This window comes from Eptatretus burgeri, chromosome 1, assembly GCF_056783735.1.
Source record: "Eptatretus burgeri isolate ZD-2024b chromosome 1, Ebu_testis_v1, whole genome shotgun sequence".
Taxonomy (NCBI): domain Eukaryota; kingdom Metazoa; phylum Chordata; class Myxini; order Myxiniformes; family Myxinidae; genus Eptatretus; species Eptatretus burgeri.
The window spans coordinates 44977043-45000328 of NC_140961.1; the positions used below are offsets into that span (position 1 = coordinate 44977043).

Sequence of the window (23286 nt, forward strand, 5' to 3'; positions counted from 1 at the left end):
CAAGGGCAGTGATCAAGCCGTAGTAACCATCGAGAGAAACGACATCAACGAGGTTCAAAAATATGAAAATGGTCGATATATATGCAGCAATGAAGCCATATGGAGGATATTGAACTTCCCCATTACTGGCAGGTTTCCTCCAGTTATTCACCTGACAATTCACCTTGAGAACGGACAGAGTTTATTTTACAGATTAAAATGTCCAACAACGAGTGGAAGAACCTCCAATTTCTAACTTACTGGCATTTTTCAAACTATGCGAAATTGATGACTTTGCTCGAACTCTACTGTAGGCTCAGGTGCCAACGTATTTCACTTGGAACTCGTCAGAAACGTTGGAACAGGAGGAAGAAAGGTTCAGAAGTTCCAGGATATTCAGGTATTTACAAATCTGACGCATTGGGTCGAGTGTACACAGTACATCCCAATAATTTTGAGTGTTTCTGCGTCCGCCTCCTCCTGCATATGAAACGAGGTCCAGTGAGTTTCATAGACCTGAGAACAGTGGACGGGCAAATTTGCAGCACATTCCGTGAGGCTTGCAATCTCCTCGGACTCCTAGAAGACGATGCCCATTGGAACACCACGCTTGAAGAGGCAACTGTTTCTCAATCCCCATCGACCATGAGGTATCTATTTGCTATTATGATAACTGCGTGTGAGATGTCAGATCCCAAGAGCCAATGGGACATTCACAAAGAGGCCCTGTCTGAGGATGTAAAAAACAGAGTCCAAAGACAACATCCCCAAGAGGACATCCAGTACACACCAGATGTGTTCAATGAGGCTATGATATACATTGAAGATTTGGTATTATACATGAGCGAGAAAGATTTAACTAAGTGGGGACTTCCCTCTCCTAATAGGTCTGAAAGCGCAACCATCAGTAGAGAATGGATCCGTGAAACAAACTGCAACACAGATACTCTCGCAAAGTTTGTTTCTGACAATGAGCCGCTTCTGGTACAGGATCACAGTAATGCATATCAACTGATTTCTGAAGCGGTTCAAGAGGGAAGTGGTGGGATATTTTTCTTGGATGCCCCGGGTGGTACTGGCAAAACATTTGTCCTCAACCTTTTGCTTGCTAAGATGAGGAGCCAGAAAAAAATTGCATTAGCCGTTGCTTCATCCGGTATAGCCGCAACACTACTTTCAGGTGGCCGCACAGCGCATTCTGCTTTCAAATTACCTCTCGACTTAGCTACAATGGAATATCCGGTTTGTGGCATTGGCAAACAAACTGAAGCAGAAAAAGTGCTGAAGAATTGCGACCTCATAGTTTGGGATGAAGGTACGATGTCGCCTAAGGATGCATTCGAAGCATTACATAGAACTATGCGAGATTTAAGAGGAGTAGACCTGCCTATAGGTGGAGTTACGCTGGTTTTATATATATATATATATATATATATATATATATATATATATATATATATATATATATATATATATATATATATATATATATATATATATGGCTGATGCGTATACATAATTTCTGGCGATTTCAGACAAACTTTACCTGTAGTACCCCGTGGCACTCCAGCTGATGAAATGAAAGCCAGTATAAAATCTTCATACCTCTGGACATTCGTACAAACTATCCATCTAACAACAAACATGAGGGTCAAATTATATGGTGATTTAGATGCTGGCAATTTCACACAATTACTTCTCAAACTTGGAAATGGTGAAATCCCGAACACAAATGATGCAATATCTATACCTGATGACTGTGGTACAATAGTTTCATGTATGGAAGAATTAGAGGCTCATGTGTATCCCAATTTAGTGACCAATTACAAAAACATACAGTGGCTCTGTGAAAGAGCAATCCTTGCTCCACTTAATGAAACAGTCCGTGTAATAAACCATCAGTTATTACAAGTAGTTCCAGGTGAACAACATAGTCACAAGTCTATTGACACCACACTGGATACTGAGCAAGCCATACATTATCCCACAGAATTTCTAAACTCATTGGAATTACCAGGATTGCCTCCGTACAATCTGTCGCTAAAAGTTGGATGCCCTATTATATTATTACGTAATCAAGATGCATCAAAACTTTGCAACGGAACTAAACTGATTGTGAAAAGACTACTACCACATGTAATTGAGGCCACTATCATGACAGGATGTGTGAAAGGAGATGTATTCATTCCACGAATTCCACTCATTCCATCAAATTCAACGATTGAATTTAAGAGACTACAATTTCCTGTATGCCTGTGCTTTGCGATGTCTATCAATAAGGCACAAGGACAGTCATTGAAAGTAGCAGGGCTGGAATTATCCACTCCTTGCTTTTCCCATGGTCAGCTATATGTGGGATGCTCCAGAGTGGGATCATCGGAGGCTTTATACATATTGGCCCCAGAGGGGAAGACATCAAATATTGTTTATCCTCGAGCACTCCACTAAAATTATTGAGCTACTTCAGTTATTTCATAAACGGGAATAGGATGTGCGATGAAGGAAATACATGTTGCTGGTGAAAAATAAAAATGGTGGTGGGAAATAAAAAAAAAATGGTGGTGGTGGTTTGTATTTATACATATTACAGATATAAATAGAATGGTGATGGCGTATGGCGTATGTGTATAATATTTTATAATTAAATGGTTATGGGCTATGTAGATATTTTATAGAATGGTTATGGGCGTAGGTCGTTGTAACTTCGTATACATAATACAACAATTTTTTAGCAGGATAACAGACGTAAATAAATCAAATACGCTGGGCCAGGCTGGGTTATGCCCGACGTATAAATTAAGTCGCAAATAATGACATGAAACTAGCCTCACATTGTTGAGGAATTATGTTTTTTTATCTGATGCGGCAATAAATCTTAACATTTTTGAACTTGAGTCTTCTGTATATAAAATATGGCGGGGAAAATATAATATTATAGTGGTGATGAAAAAAAAAAAATAATGGTGGCAACCTCTACAATTTTACAATTAACTGTGACATATACTCCTTCAGACCCGCCGTCATCCACGGGATTCCCATGCAGAGCACATGTATCCCCTGCTAGTATATATATATATATATATATATATATATATATATATATATATATATATATATACATATATACACACATATATATATATATATATACATATATATATATATATATATTGTTACGGGCCGGGGGGGGGGGGGGGTCGGCCACCAACCGACCGATCTGAACGGAGCCGCAAGTCGAGTCGGCCCGACCGATCGCCCGAAATATATATCACCGCCAGGATAACTCCGAGCGACGGGTCCTTGTACAAGAACGGAAATACGCCAATCGGCAGATCACGTGGGGTAGGGTCGATTGCCAATCTTCAATTTACCTAAATACCCACGTGATCCAACTACCGGGGTATTCCACCCTCGACGGAACAAACCGCCGAGGCGAGCTTGTCCATGCGCGATTCCGAGCGGCGTAATCGCCGAGAACCGTCAGTCCAAATGTCCCCTTATTACGGCAAACCAACAGCTTTCTAACTCTGAACACACGAAATGTTCAGTCAATGAGGAAATGGACGCAACGAGCAGGTTTACATTCACACAAGGACATTTATTATAATGAAACACGTGTGCAATTAAACAAGGCAAAACATGTATGCAATTATACAAGCAACAAAAGCACGACAAAAGAACTACAACCGTCTACTTTTTATGTACAGTCATTTACACTTAACAGCAGTTCCTACTTATTAGACGGGCCCACGTACGCATGCACGCACGCACACACACACACACACACACACACACACACACACACACACACACACACACACACACACACACACACACACACACACACACACACACACACACACACACACACACACACACACACACGAAATGGTGGCTGAGGCCTTTAATCACAAGCTCCAGCTCGGAGGACAGGTGAGCTGAAACTCAGAGCCGAACTCGAACCTCTCCACCTCGTGTGGTCTTCAACTTGTCCGGTCCCAGGCTCCAGCGAGAGCGAGCTGGATCCAAATCGCCAAAAACCGCGTACCTTCCCGAGCTCCCGCGAATCCTCCCGCGCTTCTCAACACGTGCCGGTGAGACGAGGCGCTGATCCTTCCTGTCAATGCATCGCTTCCCCGAGGAACCAACTCCAAGAAGAGGCCGACGCGTCGCACCAAACCGGAAAACAAAATTGAGAACGAAAAGCTCCACGAACCAAGAGGAAGAGGAAGAAGAGGAAGAAGCCTCCACTCGCAGCTCGAGCCGAACAACCGGCTCAAGTTCCTTCCAAAACAAAGCAGCAGCCGAAGCTCACTGAGCCAGCCGAAGCAAAAAGCTTCCGAAGGCCTCAAGCCAAGCAGGACCCAATGATCTGCTGAACGACTGCTCTCTCCGAAGCAAATAGCTTACTCTTCCCACGGGACTCAACACACAAACTCTGCACACGGGACTCTTCACGAACTCTGCCAGGGGACTCCCACACGAACAAAGAAAGGATCTCCTCTTTATCCTTCCCACCCCCACCCCCGCACCCGGCGTGACTCATGCCCTCGTGATCCACCCCCCCCCCCCGCTCAACCACGGGTGGGAGGGAGTTGTTGAAGTCACGGGATGGCAGGGTTCTTCTTCCTCTTTGCAGAAGAGGGGGAGGGACATCTCCATTGTTTCGTTCCCTAACTATTAAATCGATCCGCAGCGTATCTAATCGATCTCTGAACATTTAAACAATGGTGAGCTATCTTGGGAACATGCACTTATCGACATGGCTGACCAAGGGAACCTGTATGTTGTGTGCAATTGAATTCCAAATTCGTAACAATATAAAACGGGTATCCCTGCTAGTGTGTATATATATATATATATATATATATATATATATATATATATATATATATATATATATATATATATATATATATATATATATATATATATATATATATATATATATATATATATATATATATCTCATTCCTCTCTGCGTATGCATGATATGGACAAATTCAGAGCCAAAGTACTTTTAAACGGCAGTCACAGTCACAGTCACCCACTCTCTCCGTCGCATGCCTGCAGTGATAGAGCGAGAGACCCAAAGACTCAGCTTCATCCTAAAAGCCTCGTTTTCTGCAGCATGAAGCCGAGCTAGGTGTGAGGCAGGAGCATCACCCCAGAGGGGAGAGCAGTACTCCATCAGGCTGTGGATGAAAGCTTTGTACGTGGTTTGGAGCTCAGGTGTACCAAGGAAGGACTTTGCATGACGAAGGATGCCCAGTTGGCAACAGACTTCAGAGACCAGCTTGGAAATATGGCTTTCCCAGGAAAGATTATGGCAGATAGTGAGGCCCAATGATTCATGGTTGTGTCAGTCCCAATGAGTCGCAGAAGTCCTTTGCTGAAATTCCATGGCAGGTGAGAGAGGTACCCACACCCAGCCAACTGGCATGATGGCAATTTAAGTCACCACATATGAGGAAGAGAGAGTTTGGATGAGTGGATAGAAGTTGGTCCGTGTTTTTGGCGAGAGAGATGTAAATGGAGTCATCACCGTTTGGTGGACAGCACACCACACACATAAACATGAGGTGGGAGCAGAGGGAAGCCATAGCTGGAGGTATTCCTGAGTGTGTGGTGGAGTGAGGGTAGTGCATGGAGAGTAAGGAATAGAGTTTTTGATAAAGAGCAACTCCGCCACCAGGACAGGGGTCAGGTGTATCATACGGAGAAGGGAGTATCTTGGGAGAGAAACTAAGGAGTCAGAGATGTCTTGAAGGAGGAAAGATTTTGTTAAGCAGATCATGCCTGGTTTGTCAGCAGCAACCTGCATGGAGAGATCAGTCAGGTTAGAGCGAAGGCCCCGGATGTTTGAGGTCCATACTGCCAAGGAAGAGGGAGGGGAGGAGTCTGTGTGCAGGCGAGGGGATGGGGAGGGTATGGAGATTTGTTGAAAGACTGTGGGACGTTGCAAAAGAGCTAGAGGAGAGGGCCAGATGAGGAGGAGAAAAGACTCAGTGGTGCTGGGTTGAGGTACAGTGGGGAGTAATAAGAAAGGGGGCAGAGGGAAGTAGGAGATTGGAGGAGTTTGAGGAATAAGTTGGAAGAGAGTAGGTGAGGGAAGGAAGCAGCTGTATAGTAAACGCGTTCGTTGGGAGGAGGGAGAAGGGAGGGATGCGGAGAGGGGAAGGATGAGACTGGGTAGTGGTATTGTGAAGATGGAAGCGGGTGGAGGGGAGGAACAAGATTTGAAGGAATGGGAAGAGAGGGAGGTGTGATGAGAGGAAAGAGAGAGAGAGAGAATGTTAGAGTTATTGAGGAATGTACTGAATGAGAGAGTGAGATACTGTATATGTGAGGTTGGAACAGAGCCCACAGATGTTTGAACACCAGAGGAGGAGATTTTACTAAAGCAGAGGGCAGTGGAGAGGAGGTAGGATGGGGGGCAAGATGGGTGTAGTAAGAAGGGGGTATAACAGGGGAGGAGTTAGGAGGAGGTAGATTTAAGGAGGTAGGATGAATTTGCAGTAAAGTTCTAAAAAAAAAAAAAAGAAAACGATTGATGGAAGACGAACATGAATTGCAAACTGGAATTTTAAAAAAATCGGAGGGATGATACGTTTAACTACGTTGGAGGATGGAAGGAACACAGGAGAGTTAAGAGAATGGAGAAAGGAAGCGTTGTAACAGATGGAATTTTTACACACGGGATGAAAGAAAGGTTGAATTGAACAGAAGGAGAAGGAGAAGGAGGAGAAGGAGGAGAAGGAGAAGGAGAAGGAGAAGAAGAAGAGTGAAACACTGTACAAGACAAATTATTTTAAATCAGAGTAAAAACAAAATTACTGCATCTCATTCCTCTCTGCGTATGCATGATATGGACAAATTCAGAGCCAAAGTACTGTAAAACAGCAGGTTTGTTTTCCGATACATGTTCCTTTTAGTGTTCAAAATATAACATTCAATTTAAATAAGTTGGTCCTCAATCATAAACTGACATTTGTAGACAGACGGACGACATGAACCAATTCCTTAACCCCACTTTTCACTTCACGAGTGCATGGTAATTTATGTAGATGGACATTTTTCATTATCACCATAATGAGCCTTAAAATAAGTAATGCGCGCACGCACACACGCACACACGCACATGTGGGGAGTTGGTCAAAAACTCCAAAATTTTTGAACAAATACAATGAGCTTTCAGGTCTTACCTGCACTGGTGGATCCAATGCCCGTGGTGAGGATCGAGCGAGGAAGGATCTTTGCCGCATATTTCAGGAATTGAGATTTGCCCGTGCCAGGGTCTCCTACAAGCAGCAGGTGTGACTCACCTGGGAATGAAAAAAAGAACAAGAAAAAATATACTATCGTGTGGTGAGACGAATTTACCAAATACTCATGGCATGCTTATCCAATTCAATCTCCAATACAACCCTTCACGTCCCGTACGAACCACGAACTCGTGTCCCAGATGCGTCCACCCTGGCAACTCCTCCAGCAAGGGTGAGTGCCACAGCCAGCTTCACCACATACATCCCAAACACCTGTGGGCAGAGACTGGCAAGGATCACATCACGTCCTGTACGAGAAGGAAAGGGGACAGCAGTTTTGTAATCCACCATTAGATAATGGATGTTCCACTCATTTAAATTCACTTCGCACAACTATTATCCTCCTGTAAATCCACCTCGAGAGCAATTAACGAGACTGAAGTTTGAGGCAATCCTTTTAGCCATGGAGGAATTTGTGAGAAGAGCTGATGTACAAGGTGCATTCAACAAAGTGTTTTGACATCAAGGACGTGGTGTCATTTACGGAACCATACTCCCACCCATATCCTAATGTGGCAATGGAGACAAGGAATGAGTGAGGTTCTTCAGCGAGTGGAGAATACAGCCTGCCCAACCACCCACCCAACCAAACGTAACCCTCTTCTTGCAGGTTTACTGTAGATTTGACGTGTGTGTGTGTGTGTGTGTGTGTGTGTGTGTGTGTGTGTGTGTGTGTGTGTGTGTGTGTGTGTGTGTGTGTGTGTGTGTGTGTGTGTGTGTGTGTGTGTGTGTGTATGTGTATATGTATATATATATCTATATGTATATATATATATGTATATATATATATGTATATATATATATGTATATATATATATGTATATATATATATCTTCTTCTTTCGGCTGCTCCCGTTAGGGGTCGCCACAGCGGATCATCCGTATGATCCGCATAGTGATTTGGCACATGTTTTACGCCGGATGCCCTTCCTGACACAACCCTGGTCGCCTCTTACGACACAGGGATATGGTACACCTATTTTAACCGGGGTATACACCGGCCCAGTACACTGGTACTCACTTCGCCGACCTCGGAAGGATGATAGGCTGAGTCAACCTCCTGGTGTATTAATTCAGTGGCCCAACGGGGTTGAACTCAGGACCTTTTGGATCCCAAGCCACTGCCCTAACCACTGCGCCAACACACACATATACACATATATATATATATCTCCCTCTCTTTCTCAGCTATTTGGTCAATCCCTAGTCTGTTGGCCCATTGTCTTTTTTTCTGCCATCTCCTACTCAAGAACTTGATTTTGTATACAAAATACAAAACAACTGAAATCCTTCAATACAGCGCGTGTGGTGAGGCAAATGAGTACACTTATGTTAAAATATGCAATTTATGCTTTTTCAGTTGAAAAACAATTAAAAAGCGGACTTAATATTTGAAATGTAAAATTCTTGTTATTATTGTAAGTAAATTTCAACTACTAATGCGTGACGAAACACTTGTTTATGGCTAATATTAAAGAGAATGATGGCATAAGAAGAACTTAGCTTTCAGCGTTCGGCACGAAATGCCATGGTGGGCGGAAATGACGTCTTTCGTTCGTTCGTACATGAGAGGGGAGCGTTTCTTGGTTTTTTCCGTCAAGCAATAAATTCAATAGTTTTCACATATACAACACATTAGTTTCACAAATTTCCATTGAAAAAATTACCCCCGTGTGGGGGTGACGGTCATCTCTATAATACCACAAGTTCTCAATGATCAGTTATGACCGAAGACGACTGCGCAGCTCAACTGCGCAGTTTGGTTAAAGATGACTCGGCATTTTGGCGCGCGCACGAAATTATATTTTGAAAATAAATGCCGACGTTTACATTTCGGGTTTTGAAACCTTTGCACCTTTGGTGGAAAATGTATAAATATAAAAGGCTAAAATGTGTTTTATATTTATATTTCATTTCTCCTTCCTTTCTTCTTTGCGAATCGCATCGGCGTTTTTGGCCATATTCCAAATCACGTGACGATCAAACGGGAAGGAAATTCAAAAATCTGTCCGGTTAGATAAAAGATAATATTTTTTACTATTATAATCAATAAACAGTTGCCGAATATCTTGTAGAATGGCAGACTAGATAGGTTTTGAAAATGGCGATTTTTATAACTGACGTGACCTCGTGACCTTGACCTTTAACCCGGACAAAAGTTATATCGTTGTGCAACACTCATCGACCTCTACCCACATACTAAGTTTCATCAAGATCGAAAAGAAAAATTGTTTACGGACGGACCTACGGACGGACGTAGGGACGGACGGACATTTGGTCCGGCTTTATTAGATCATCTCGGTAGAGATGACCTAAAAAGGCAGTATTGAGTGAATCTAATGTGTAGTTCATGCGGAAACCGGCAAATTATTATTATCTCTTCGGATGTTTCCGTCAGTTGTGGGTATTTCCGTCAATTGTCGCCATTTCCGTCTTGGTTACACACTGCCATCTATCGGACGGCCGCCATTGGCTGTCACTTGAGGCGCGTGGGGAGAGGGGGGGACACCGGAGACATTTCAAACTCGGTGCAATTGTATACCAGCACACGCGCTGTAAAAAATCTGAACACCAAGTTTGCTTCTCTGATCAACACCTGGAAGAGGTGTAGTCCCTGGAGCTCCGAAGCCTCACAATGTGTCATTCCCTTCACCTCATACACGCATTCCCTTCGCCTCCCCCTCCCCTCCCCTCATACCCGCATTCCCTTCCCCTCCCCTCCCCTTCCCTTCCCCTCATACCCGCATTCCCTTCCCCTCATACCCACATTCCCTTCCCCTCCCCTTCCCTTCATACCCGCATTCCCTTTCCCTCCCCTCATACCCGCATTCCCTTCCCGTCCCCTCATACCGGATTCCTTTCCCGTCCCCTCATACCGGATTCCATTCCGATCCCCTCACGCTGCCTTCCCGTCCCATCATACTACCTTCCCTCCCCCTCCCCTCACACTTACCTCCTCCTAAACCCCCGTCCCTCTCCACCCCCATGGATATCTCCGGGTGGTCTCCGTGTGTTGCATTAGCGTGCTGTTTTAGCGTACCCCATTTTGTTCAATCATGTACTACTACTACTACTACCCTCCCCCCCTTTCTCTACAAATTCCACTACCAAATGCAAGTCCAGAACCCCCTCCCCTCATGCTTATCTCCTCCCAAACCCCTCTCCCCCCTCCTTTCTCCTCCATCCTCCTCGTTCTCACCTCCCTCCCAGAGTATGAAACGATATTTGGTGGTTTTTCACTCTTTCCCCCCACCCATTTCCTTGCTCTTCCCCCTCCTCACTTCCCCACGCCCCCCTCCCCTTTCCCTCTTTCTCCCCTTAAAATACCCGTCAGCACAGTGACGGGCTGTATTTGCTAGTACGAAATAAATTTTTTTAAATGTTGAATGAAAACCTAATTACATCACATTATACAATACTTTTGACCAACACTGTAGAAAGTAAGACGAGCAAGACAGAGCGAATATCTGAAGAGCAGAGAAATCGAACCAGAAAGCGGGTTGTGTGCGTGGCTCTCCCAGAATTGACGGAAGTCCCTCTGCGCATCTTCGCTTACATTCTGGCTGCACGCTCTGGCATTGGCCACCTCGAGGTGGTTCGCTCGTATTGCCAAGTCAATGTCACAGCGATTACCAGACACAAACGATTTCCAACGTCGTATCACCACTCCATAGACTTTCACGTCATCCCCTGCACAGGGGGACAGAAGGAGGGATAACAAAGATGAGGTCTGTCGAATGAGTGCACTGTGCCGAAGGTCTACACCAATCCCCTGGATCCCCAATACAATGTATAACTGAAACCATGTTCAGTGCACATCCAGGTCATTTGGACCATTCTCTTATAAGCTCACAACTGCAATCCAAATTTCCATTTTAAAATTACAATGAAAGGGATAAGTGTAATTAACAAAATAAAAGCCAGAAAAAGATAAATACATCTCAGACCCCCCTTTGTTTGTTTTTCCTCACTACTAAATTGAACCTCATGGAAGAGCGAGGTGATACGGGAGAAACGACGACAGGGCATGTGGCCTGGACAAGCACACAATAACCTGGCTCAAACATACATGTAACAGTACTGAAGAAGACGCTTAAAAGCAATAAATAAACAAACTAGAAGGGCATTCGGTAGAGTGCATACCTCCACCCTGTCATGCTGATTCACATGAACACATCCAGCCCAATACATTTTTGAAATATCATACGATATATCATTTTTGAGCCCCATCTTTCAATGGTGAAGAATCATTTAAAAAATTCCAGTAGTCGGATCCAGGTCGAATCTTCACCAAAGTCGAATTAATTCGTCGTGTTCACACACCCAACGTGTCCAAGTTTCTTCCGAATCCGTCCACAACTTTTTGAGATATTGTGATGTATATTAATTTAGCCCCATCTCTCAATGGTGACGAATCACTTAAAAAATTATCACATCCGGATCTTCACCAATACTGAATCACTTCTTCCTTGGCACACACCCAACATATCCAACAAGTTTCATCCTAATCCGAGCACAATTTTTTGATATCCTGCACACACACACACACACACACACACACACACACACACACACACACACACACACACACACACACACACACACACACACACACACACACACACACACACACACACGTGAAAACATAACCTCCTTCACCTTCAGTGGCAGAGGTAACTAGAAAGCATCTCAAAATGCAAAGTTAATGAACATAACATGAAACTTAGTGAACATAACAGCTTAAAAAATGTATAAATCAGTGTTCTCCATATCCTTACAACTTATAGGATTGCTATCAATATGCCTAGTGTTGGTTTAATGGTTAGGGTAAGGGGCTTGGGATCCTCGGGTCCTGAGTTCAAATCCTGCTCGGCCGATTAATTCACACCAGGTGGGGTTGACTCAGCCTGTCGTCCTTCAGAGGTCGGCAAAATGAGTGCCAGCTTGCTGGAATGATTGAGCCATTTAAGTATCCTGCGTCAGAGTGGCGAGCCGTCCAGGATTGCGCCCAATAGCCCAGGAGACTGCCTCGGCAGCACCAATGCTCTGTACAGAGTATGGTCCTGATGGATGTATTGCTGTGAATGATGTTAATTTCACAACATCCTGTGCAGTATTCAACACTGTTTAAATTGGGAACCTCAAAACATAGTTTCCTCACTTAAAGTAAGAACCTTAACCTGTAAGTAGTTGAATGGTTTCCCAACTGCACAGATCATCAGCTGGGCACCATTCTTCCTCAAGGTTTCAATCCTTTCAACCCAGAACCTCTCCAAATGGCAGATCCACAAACTTGGTCACGGTCTCACACACAACACAACACACACATACGGTGGATGGATGAACAAGACAAGGCATTTAATACAGAGCCTTTAGGTGTATCTTTATGCAGATTCTCACACACACAGATTACAATATCCTCTCCCATCCCTTCTGGAATAGGTGAGGCTAATTATGGATTCACAAAAATTTATGAACGAGACAATTCTGAAACAGGTATCCTCAGCTTCTCCTGACAGAGAGGATGGAGTCTGCTCATGAAGGAATCAGGAATCAGGAACTGTGAAACCTTGCATTTAATATTAACCAAACCATTTGCTTAATTAATCAGTGCTCATTCAGCAAGGGACAACCAAGGAGGGGGAAAAAAAAAAAATAAAATAAAAAATAAAATAAAAAACATGCCATAGTTAAGGGGATGGAATCAACAGAAAACCCGTTCCTCCTATCAAGGTACGCTAACTTCAGTGGGATGCAAAAGAGCTGACGTTTCGGGCGTTAGCCCTTTGTCAGAGTAGAAGGGAATTATTGTGCGTACCTATGCGAACGAGGAATATGAGACTTGCATACCGCAGATTCATCCATGTTGTATAAATAACACTGAACAACAAATTTCAAAAATTTTTTTTTACTGGAGATGTGTAAAGTGATTAAGACTAATTTGGGTACGCTGATTTCAAAAATCATAACCGTTTTGCTGTATCACGTCAGGATTTTCAGGAACAGAAATATTCCCATTGCCTAGAAGTCAGGATTTCAATGAAATTTACATATGTCTTTAACATGTCTATTTCGTACAATTGTTGTTAACTTGTGTTATATTTCTTTCTTTCAGATAAAGATGAGTAGGCGTTCCTGTACCAATCATCCTGACAACTTCTGTTATGTCTGTGGTAGGTATACCAAAAAAGATCAACAGCGAAGTATATCTACAGCAGTGAAAATGAAGGCCGCCTACTTTCACTACTTCGGGTGTAAGGTGGGGGACCAAGAACAGAGCTGGGCACCACACATCTGCTGCACAAGCTGTCACACAACCTTGACTCAGTGGTTGGTGGGCAAGCGCGCGAGCATGCCATTTGCGGTGCCCATGATATGGCGTGAGCCGCAGAATCATCATGATGATTGTTATTTCTGCTGCACAAGCATCGCCGGCTTCAACAAGAAGAATAAAGGTCACATCAAGTACGCTGACTGCGTCTCTGCTCAGAACCTGTGCCTCATGATGACGAGAACCCCTGCTCCAACACCTCCAGCTGATCAGAACATAGCTGTAAGCAGTGGTGAAGAGGATGGTGATGATGAACCTTTTGAACCCGACACTCAAGAATCACACCTTCTGAACCAGGGAGACTTAAATGATCTTGTAAGAGATCTCTCGCTGTCAAATGCGAAGGCAGAGCTGCTTGATCAAGGCTGCAGCAGTGGAATCTACTTGAACCTAACACCAAGATATCCTTGTTCAGAGCACGTCACAGAGACATGGCTGAGTTCTTTGAGATGGAAGACACGATGACATTCTGCAGTGACATCAACGGTCTGTTGAAAGAACTTGGGTGTGATCACGATCCTGCAGACTGGTGCCTCTTCAGCAACTCGGGGAAGAACAGCTTGAAGGCTGTTTTTCTCCACAATGGCAACGAGAAACCATCAGTCCCACTGGCTCACGCGTTCGGCATGACAGAGACCTATGAGACTATGCGGCAGCTGCTTGATTCCATCAAGTACAATGACTTCAACTGGCACATCTGCGGAGACTTGAAAGTGGTGGCGCTGTTGTTAGGGCTGCAGTCAGGCTACACGAAATACATGGGTTTCCTTTGTCTCTGGATAGCAGAGACGACAAGAATCACTGGACGAAGAAAGATTGGGAAGAGCGAAAAGAGCATGTACCTGGTCGACACAACGTGAAAGCATGTCGCCTTGTCGACCCAGCCAAGGTTTCTCTTCCACCACTCCACATAAAGCTCGGCTTGATGAAAAGTTTTGTACGGGCAATGGATCTGAATGGGCGTGGGTTTTTATACCTCAAGGAAAAGTTTGGCAACACCTTGTCGGAGGCCAAGATCAAGGCTGGTGTCTTTGTTGGACCGCAAATCCGACAGATTATGAAGGACGAAACTTTTCCGACAACTCTAAACCGCAAAGAGCTGGCAGCGTGGAGGAGCTTCAAAGCTGTGACGGACAACTTCTTGGGGAACGAGCGCGCGGACAACTATGAAGAAATAGTGCAGCAGCTTCTGGAGTCCTTCAGGAAACTTGGCTCCAGGATGTCCCTGAAAATCCATTTCCTACACCAGCACCTGAACTTCTTCCCCTGACAACTTGGGAGCAGTCTCGGACGAGCACGGCGAGCGATTCCACCAAGAGATTTCACTCATGGAGACGCTTTACCAAGGGCGGCACAACCCGAACATGATGGGCGATTTCTGCTGGTTCCTGCATCGTGAAACTGACACAGAGCAGCACAAACGCAAAGCCAAATGCCTAAAGCATTTTTAATTACATTCTAGTGGAGTTTTTCTGTAATTTCTATAATTTTGAAGCATTCATGATGAAATAAATGAATAAATGAATTTTTGTAAATTTCATTGAAATCCTGACTTCTAGGCAATGGGAATATTTCTGTTACTGAAAATCCTGACGTGATACAGCAAAACGGTTATGATTTTTGAAATCAGCGTACCCAAATTAGTCTAAATCACTTTACACATCTCCAGTAAAAAATTTTTGTTGTTCAGTGTAATCAACAATGTTCTCAACAAATGATTATGTGACAGAATCAAGACAAATGAGCAAAAATTACAGGACCCCCCCCACCCCCACCAACCAAACAACCACCTCCCCCTTTTATTGTATTCAAAACAGCTGTTCACCACCGTCCCTCATTTTCCCCCATACAAAACCATGATCTTTTCTTCCCCCATTAATCCACCCCGAACCCACCTCCTTCATATTCCCTGCTTTCCTTCCTGGAAGCCCCTGCAGTGTCCATCTTGTGTACTCGGTGTTTCCCACCCCATCCCTCTCCCTTCCACAGATCTCCTCATGTCTCTGTCCCCACTGGTATGTGCTTCCCTCTCCCATCCCTCTGGTATACATTGTGTGTTAGCTCGTATACAAGCCTCCACATTGTATATTAAAAATAAAAAACCCCATTAATGTTAATATGGTCTCACCAGACTTGCATCTGTCGACCAAATCATCTTCCAAAATGACGACGATCGAGCGAGGGATGGTACCCACAGCAAGCTTCTGCACCTGCAGTCAGAAATGTCGGGTCAGAATTATATTTAAAAATAAACCAAGGGGACGGCACAACACCGCAGATGGAAATGAAAAACCAATAATAATAATAATAATAATAATTTAAAATAAAAAAAACTGAACTCGGTACTCAATGTTTAATTATCTTAGGTGGCTGCTGGTTGCATCAGTGCTGGGAGCTCGTCTGTGCCGCTGATGCAGTGTCCCCCGTTTCCAGTATGCTGGTACTCATTTTGCCGACCTAAGAAGGATGACGGGCTGAGTCAACCCACCAGGTGTTATTCAACGCATGGCAGGGGCTCACACTCAAGACCCTAAGATCTCAAGCCAGCCACCTTAACCATGAAACCAACACCAGGGTTAGTACTTGATGAATGGCGTCCTCACGAGGTAAAGGAAAATGGTTGCCTGCTCATCCTGACAATCATAAATCTACGCTGAGTATTCCAAACGCTGGGTACACTTTAAAAAATAAATAATTTCACATGCGCAAGAAAATATTGCAGCAATGATGGATCGATAGTTTGAAACCATCAACAAACCTGCTCCTGGATCTTAACCTCCTGGTAGTCCCGACAACAAGAGGGTTTTGCATCACCAGAGGGACCGATGAAGTGCGTCGAGGAGCAGCCGCCGGGGAAGGGACACCTGACAGGGACCGCCAGCGTGTGGTATTGCTCGGGGTCGGCATGAACCACAAACTCGTGCCGGCATTTGAGGCACACGTATTCCCTGCGGTACTCAAGCAGACGGGCCGTGCCCGTGCGAATCACAGTGCCTGACACGCAGAGAAGACGCCCATGGTCCACAGCACGGGGAACACGGTCTCGCACCAACTCGGGGCACTGTGGCAAACCTGGGGATGGAGCGTTCAAAATAAAGGTGGGATGCAGACAAGTCAACTCAAAGGTCTTTGTGCCAAAAGGAAACAAAATGGATTAAAAATTGATAATTTGGAAATCACACCAAACTCCTGACACACACCCTGCCACACTCACTCCGTCGGACAGTCACAGTCACCCACTCTCTCCGTCGCACCGTCACAGTCACAGTCACCAACTCTCTCCGTCGGACCGTCACAGTCACACACTCTCTCCGTCACAGTCACCCACTTTCTCCGTCACTGTCACACACTCTCTCCATCACACCGTCACCAACTCTCTCCGTCGGACCATCACAGTCACACACTCTCTCCGTCACCGTCACAGTCACACACTCTCTCCGTCACCGTCACAGTCACACACTCTCTCCGTCACCGTCACAGTCACACACTCTCTCCGTCACCGTCACAGTCACCCACTTTCTCCGTCACCGTCACCCACTCTCTCCGTCGGACCGTCACAGTCACCCACTCACTCCGTCGGAGCGTCACAGTCACCCACTCACTCCATCGGAGCGTCACAGTCACACACTCTCTCCGTCACACCGTCAAAGTCACAGTCACCCACTCTCTCCGTCACAGTCACACGCTCTCTCCATCACACCGTCACCCATTCTCTCCGTCGGACCGTCACAGTCACCCACTCTCTACATCGGACCGTCACAGTCACCCACTCTCTCCGACACACAGTGACCGTCACAGTCACAGTCACACACATTCTCTCCGCCGAACCGTCACACACACTCTCCGCCGAACCATCACAGTCACACACATTCTCTCCGTCGAACCGTCACACACACTCTCCGCCGAACCGTCACAGTCACCGTCACATTCTCTCCGCCGAACCGTCACAGTCACCGTCACACTCTCTGCGCCGAACCGTCACCCACACTCTCTCCGCCGAACCGTCACAGTCACCGTCACCGTCACACTCTCTCCGCCGAACCGTCACCCACACTCTCTCCGCCGAACCGTCACCCACACTCTCTCCGCCGAACCGTCACAGTCACCGTCACACACACTCTCTCCGCCGAACCGTCACCGTCACACTCTCTCCGCCGAACCGTCACCGTCACACTCTCTCCGCCGAACCGTCACCCACTCTCTCCGCCGAACCGTCACCCACTCTCTCCGCCGGACCGTCACCCACTCTCTCCGCCGGACCGTCACCCACTCTCTCCGCCGAACCGTCACCCACTCTCTCCGCCGGACCGTCACCCACTCTCTCCGCCGGACCGTCACCCACTCTCTCTCCGCCGGACCGTCACCCACGCTCTCTCCGCCGGACCGTCACACGCGCTCTCTCCGCCGGACCGTCACACACGCTCTCTCCGCCGGACCGTCACCCACGCTCTCTCCGCCGGACCGTCACCCACTCTCTCTCCGCCGGACCGTCACCCACTCTCTCTCCGCCGGACCGTCACCCACGCTCTCTCCGCCGGACCGTCACACACGCTCTCTCCGCCGGACCGTCACACACGCTCTCTCCGCCGGACCGTCACACACGCTCTCTCCGCCGGACCGTCACACACGCTCTCTCCGCCGGACCGTCACACACGCTCTCTCCGCCGGACCGTCACACACGCTCTCTCCGCCGGACCGTCACACACATACTCTCTCCGCCGGACCGTCACACACATACTCTCTCCGCCGGACCGTCACACACATACTCTCTCCGCCGGACCGTCACACACATACTCTCTCCGCCGCACCGTCACACACATACTCTCTCCGCCGCACCGTCACACACATACTCTCTCCGCCGCACCGTCACACACATACTCTCTCCGCCGGACCGTCACACACATACTCTCTCCGCCGGACCGTCACACACATACTCTCTCCGCCGGACCGTCACACACATACTCTCTCCGCCGCACCGTCACACACATACTCTCTCCGCCGCACCGTCACACACATACTCTCTCCGCCGGACCGTCACACACATACTCTCTCCGCCGGACCGTCACACACATACTCTCTCTCCGCCGGACCGTCACACACACGCTCTCTCCGCCGGACCGTCACACACACGCTCTCTCCGCCGGACCGTCACACACACGCTCTCTCCGCCGGACCGTCACACACACGCTCTCTCCGCCGGACCGTCACACACACGCTCTCTCCGCCGGACCGTCACACACACGCTCTCTCCGCCGGACCGTCACACACATACTCTCTCCGCCGGACCGTCACACACATACTCTCTCCGCCGGACCGTCACACACATACTCTCTCCGCCGGACCGTCACACACATACTCTCTCCGCCGGACCGTCACACACATACTCTCTCCGCCGGACCGTCACACACATACTCTCTCCGCCGGACCGTCACACACATACTCTCTCCGCCGGACCGTCACACACATACTCTCTCCGCCGGACCGTCACACACATACTCTCTCCGCCGGACCGTCACACACGCTCTCTCCGCCGGACCGTCACACACGCTCTCTCCGCCGGACCGTCACACACTCTCTCTCCGCCGGACCGTCACACACTCTCTCTCCGCCGGACCGTCACACACTCTCTCTCCGCCGGACCGTCACACACTCTCTCTCCGCCGGACCGTCACACACTCTCTCTCCGCCGGACCGTCACACACACTCTCTCCGCCGGACCGTCACACACACTCTCTCCGCCGAACAGTCACACACACTCTCTCCGCCGAACCGTCACCCACTCTCTCTCCGCCGAACCGTCACACACTCTCTCTCTCCGCCGAACAGTCACCCACACTCTCTCCGCCGAACCGTCACACACTCTCTCCGCCGAAGCGTCACACACTCTCTCCGCCGAAGCGTCACACACTCTCTCCGCCGAAGCGTCACACACTCTCTCTCCGCCGAAGCGTCACACACTCTCTCTCCGCCGAAGCGTCACACACTCTCTCTCCGCCGAAGCGTCACACACTCTCTCTCCGCCGAAGCGTCACACACTCTCTCTCCGCCGAAGCGTCACACACTCTCTCTCCGCCGAAGCGTCACACACTCTCTCCGCCGAACCGTCACACACTCTCTCTCCGCCGAAGCGTCACACACTCTCTCTCCGTCGAACCGTCACACACTCTCTCCGCCGAAGCGACACACACTCTCTCTCCGCCGAACCGTCACACACTCTCTCTCCGCCGAACCGTCACACACTCTCTCTCCGCCGAACCGTCACACACTCTCTCTCCGCCGAACCGTCACACACTCTCTCTCCGCCGAACCGTCACACACTCTCTCTCCGCCGAACCGTCACACACTCTCTCTCCGCCGAACCGTCACACACTCTCTCTCCGCCGAACCGTCACACACTCTCTCACTCCGCCGGACCGACACACACTCTCTCACCGCCGAACCGTCACACACTCTCTCACCGCCGAACCGTCACACACTCTCTCACCGCCGAACCGTCACACACTCTCTCTCCGCCGAACCGTCACACACACTCTCTCTCCGCCGAACCGTCACACACTCTCTCTCCGCCGAAGCGTCACACACTCTCTCTCCGCCGAAGCGTCACACACTCTCTCTCCGCCGAACCGTCACACACTCTCTCTCCGCCGAACCGTCACACACTCTCTCTCCGCCGAACCGTCACACACTCTCTCTCCGCCGAACCGTCACACACTCTCTCTCCGCCGAACCGTCACACACTCTCTCTCCGCCGAAGCGTCACACACTCTCTCCGCCGAAGCGTCACACACTCTCTCCGCCGAAGCGTCACACACTCTCTCCGCCGAAGCGTCCACACACTCTCTCCGCCGAAGCGTCACACACACTCTCTCCGCCGAACCGTCACCCACACTCTCTCCGCCGAACCGTCACCCACTCTCTCTCCGCCGAACCGTCACACACACTCTCTCCGCCGAACCGTCACACACACTCTCTCCGCCGAACAGTCACACACACTCTCTCCGCCGAACAGTCACCCACTCTCTCTCCGCCGAACAGTCACCCACTCTCTCTCCGTCGAACCGTCACACACTCTCTCCGTCGAACCGTCACACACTCTCTCCGCCGAAGCGTCACACACTCTCTCTCCGCCGAAGCGTCACACACTCTCTCTCCGCCGAAGCGTCACACACTCTCTCTCCGCCGAAGCGTCACACACTCTCTCTCCGCCGAAGCGTCACACACTCTCTCTCCGCCGAACCGTCACACACTCTCTCTCCGCCGAACCGTCACACACTCTCTCTCCGCCGAACCGTCACACACTCTCTCCGCCGAACCGTCACACACTCTCTCTCCGCCGAACCGTCACACACACTCTCTCTCCGCCGAACCGTCACACACTCTCTCTCCGCCGAACCGTCACACACTCTCTCTCCGCCGAACCGTCACACACTCTCTCTCCGCCGAACCGTCACACACTCTCTCTCCGCCGAACCGTCACACACACTCTCTCTCCGCCGAACCGTCACACACTCTCTCTCCGCCGAACCGTCACACACTCTCTCTCCGCCGAACCGTCACACACTCTCTCTCCGCCGAACCGTCACACACTCTCTCTCCGCCGAACCGTCACACACTCTCTCTCCGCCGAACCGTCACACACTCTCTCTCCGCCGAACCGTCACACACTCTCTCTCCGCCGAACCGTCACACACTCTCTCTCCGCCGAACCGTCACACACTCTCTCTCCGCCGAACCGTCACACACTCTCTCTCCGCCGAACAGTCACACACACTCTCTCCGCCGAACAGTCACCCACTCTCTCTCCGCCGAACAGTCACCCACTCTCTCTCCGCCGAACAGTCACCCACTCTCTCTCCGCCGAACCGTCACACACTCTCTCCGTCGAACCGTCACACACTCTCTCCGTCGAACCGTCACACACTCTCTCCGTCGAACCGTCACACACTCTCTCCGCCGAAGCGTCACACACTCTCTCCGCCGAAGCGTCACACACTCTCTCCGCCGAAGCGTCACACACTCTCTCTCCGCCGAAGCGTCACACACTCTCTCTCCGCCGAAGCGTCACACACTCTCTCTCCGCCGAAGCGTCACACACTCTCTCTCCGCCGAAGCGTCACACACTCTCTCTCCGCCGAAGCGTCACACACTCTCTCTCCGCCGAACCGTCACACACTCTCTCTCCGCCGAACCGTCACACACTCTCTCCGCCGAAGCGTCACACACTCTCTCTCCGCCGAACCGTCACACACTCTCTCTCCGCCGAACCGTCACACACTCTCTCTCCGCCGAACCGTCACACACTCTCTCTCCGCCGAACCGTCACACACTCTCTCTCCGCCGAACCGTCACACACTCTCTCTCCGCCGAACCGTCACACACTCTCTCTCCGCCGAACCGTCACACACTCTCTCTCCGCCGAACCGTCACACACTCTCTCTCCGCCGAACCGTCACACACTCTCTCTCCGCCGAACCGTCACACACTCTCTCTCCGCCGAACCGTCACACACTCTCTCTCCGCCGAACCGTCACACAATCTCTCTCTCCGCCGAACCGTCACACAATCTCTCTCTCCGCCGAACCGTCACACAATCTCTCTCTCCGCCGAACCGTCACACAATCTCTCTCTCCGCCGAACCGTCACACAATCTCTCTCTCCGCCGAACCGTCACACAATCTCTCTCTCCGCCGAACCGTCACACACTCTCTCTCCGCCGAACCGTCGCACACTCTCTCTCTCTCCGCCGAACCGTCACACACTCTCTCTCCGCCGAACCGCCACACACTCTCTCTCCGCCGAACCGTCACACACTCTATCTCTCCGCCGAACCGTCACACACTCTCTCTCTCCGCCGAACCGTCCCCCACTCTCTCTCCGCCGAACAGTCACCCACTCTCTCTCCGCCGAACCGTCACACACTCTCTCCGTCGAACCGTCACACACTCTCTCCGTCGAACCGTCACACACTCTCTCTCCGCCGAACCGTCACACACTCTCTCTCTCCGCCGAACCGTCACACACTCTCTCTCCGCCGAACCGTCACACACTCTCTCTCCGCCGAACCGTCACACACTCTCTCTCTCCGTCGAACCGTCACACACTCTCTCCGCCGAACAGTCACACACTCTCTCTCTCCGCCGAACCGTCGCACACTCTCTCTCTCTCCGCCGAACCGTCGCACACTCTCTCTCTCTCCGCCGAACCGTCGCACACTCTCTCTCTCTCCGCCGAACCGTCGCACACTCTCTCTCTCTCCGCCGAACCGTCGCACACTCTCTCTCCGCCGAACCGTCGCACACTCTCTCTCTCCGCCGAACCGTCGCACACTCTCTCTCTCTCCGCCGAACCGTCGCACACTCTCTCTCTCTCCGCCGAACCGTCGCACACTCTCTCTCTCTCCGCCGAACCGTCGCACACTCTCTCTCCGCCGAACCGTCGCACACTCTCTCTCCGCCGAACCGTCACACACTCTCTCTCCGCCGAACCGTCACACACTCTCTCTCCGCCGAACCGTCACACACTCTCTCTCTCTCCGCCGAACCGTCACACACTCTCTCTCCGCCGAACAGTCACACACTCTCTCTCCGCCGAACAGTCACACACTCTCTCTCCGCCGAACCGTCACACACTCTCTCTCCGCCGAACCGTCACA

At 49.2% G+C, this 23286-nt stretch overlaps 1 protein-coding gene across 3 annotated transcripts in view; it reads right to left on the reverse strand.

Moving 5' to 3' along the window:
- The window catches only part of MCM9 (minichromosome maintenance 9 homologous recombination repair factor), a 71567-nt gene that overhangs the window by 43397 nt on the left and 4884 nt on the right, over positions 1 to 23286 (reverse strand). For 2 of the 3 annotated variants that reach the window (XM_085881473.1, XM_085881476.1), the window contains exons 2-6: positions 16393 to 16706; positions 15763 to 15844; positions 10793 to 10993; positions 7427 to 7552; positions 7185 to 7304 (exon numbers count right to left, since the gene is read on the reverse strand). In XM_085881473.1, coding sequence (XP_085737599.1) covers positions 7185 to 7304; positions 7427 to 7552; positions 10793 to 10993; positions 15763 to 15844; positions 16393 to 16706 — 843 coding nt within the window. The remainder of the gene's footprint in view (positions 1 to 7184; positions 7305 to 7426; positions 7553 to 10792; positions 10994 to 15762; positions 15845 to 16392; positions 16707 to 23286) is intronic. The other variant, XM_085881480.1, reaches the window with a different exon arrangement.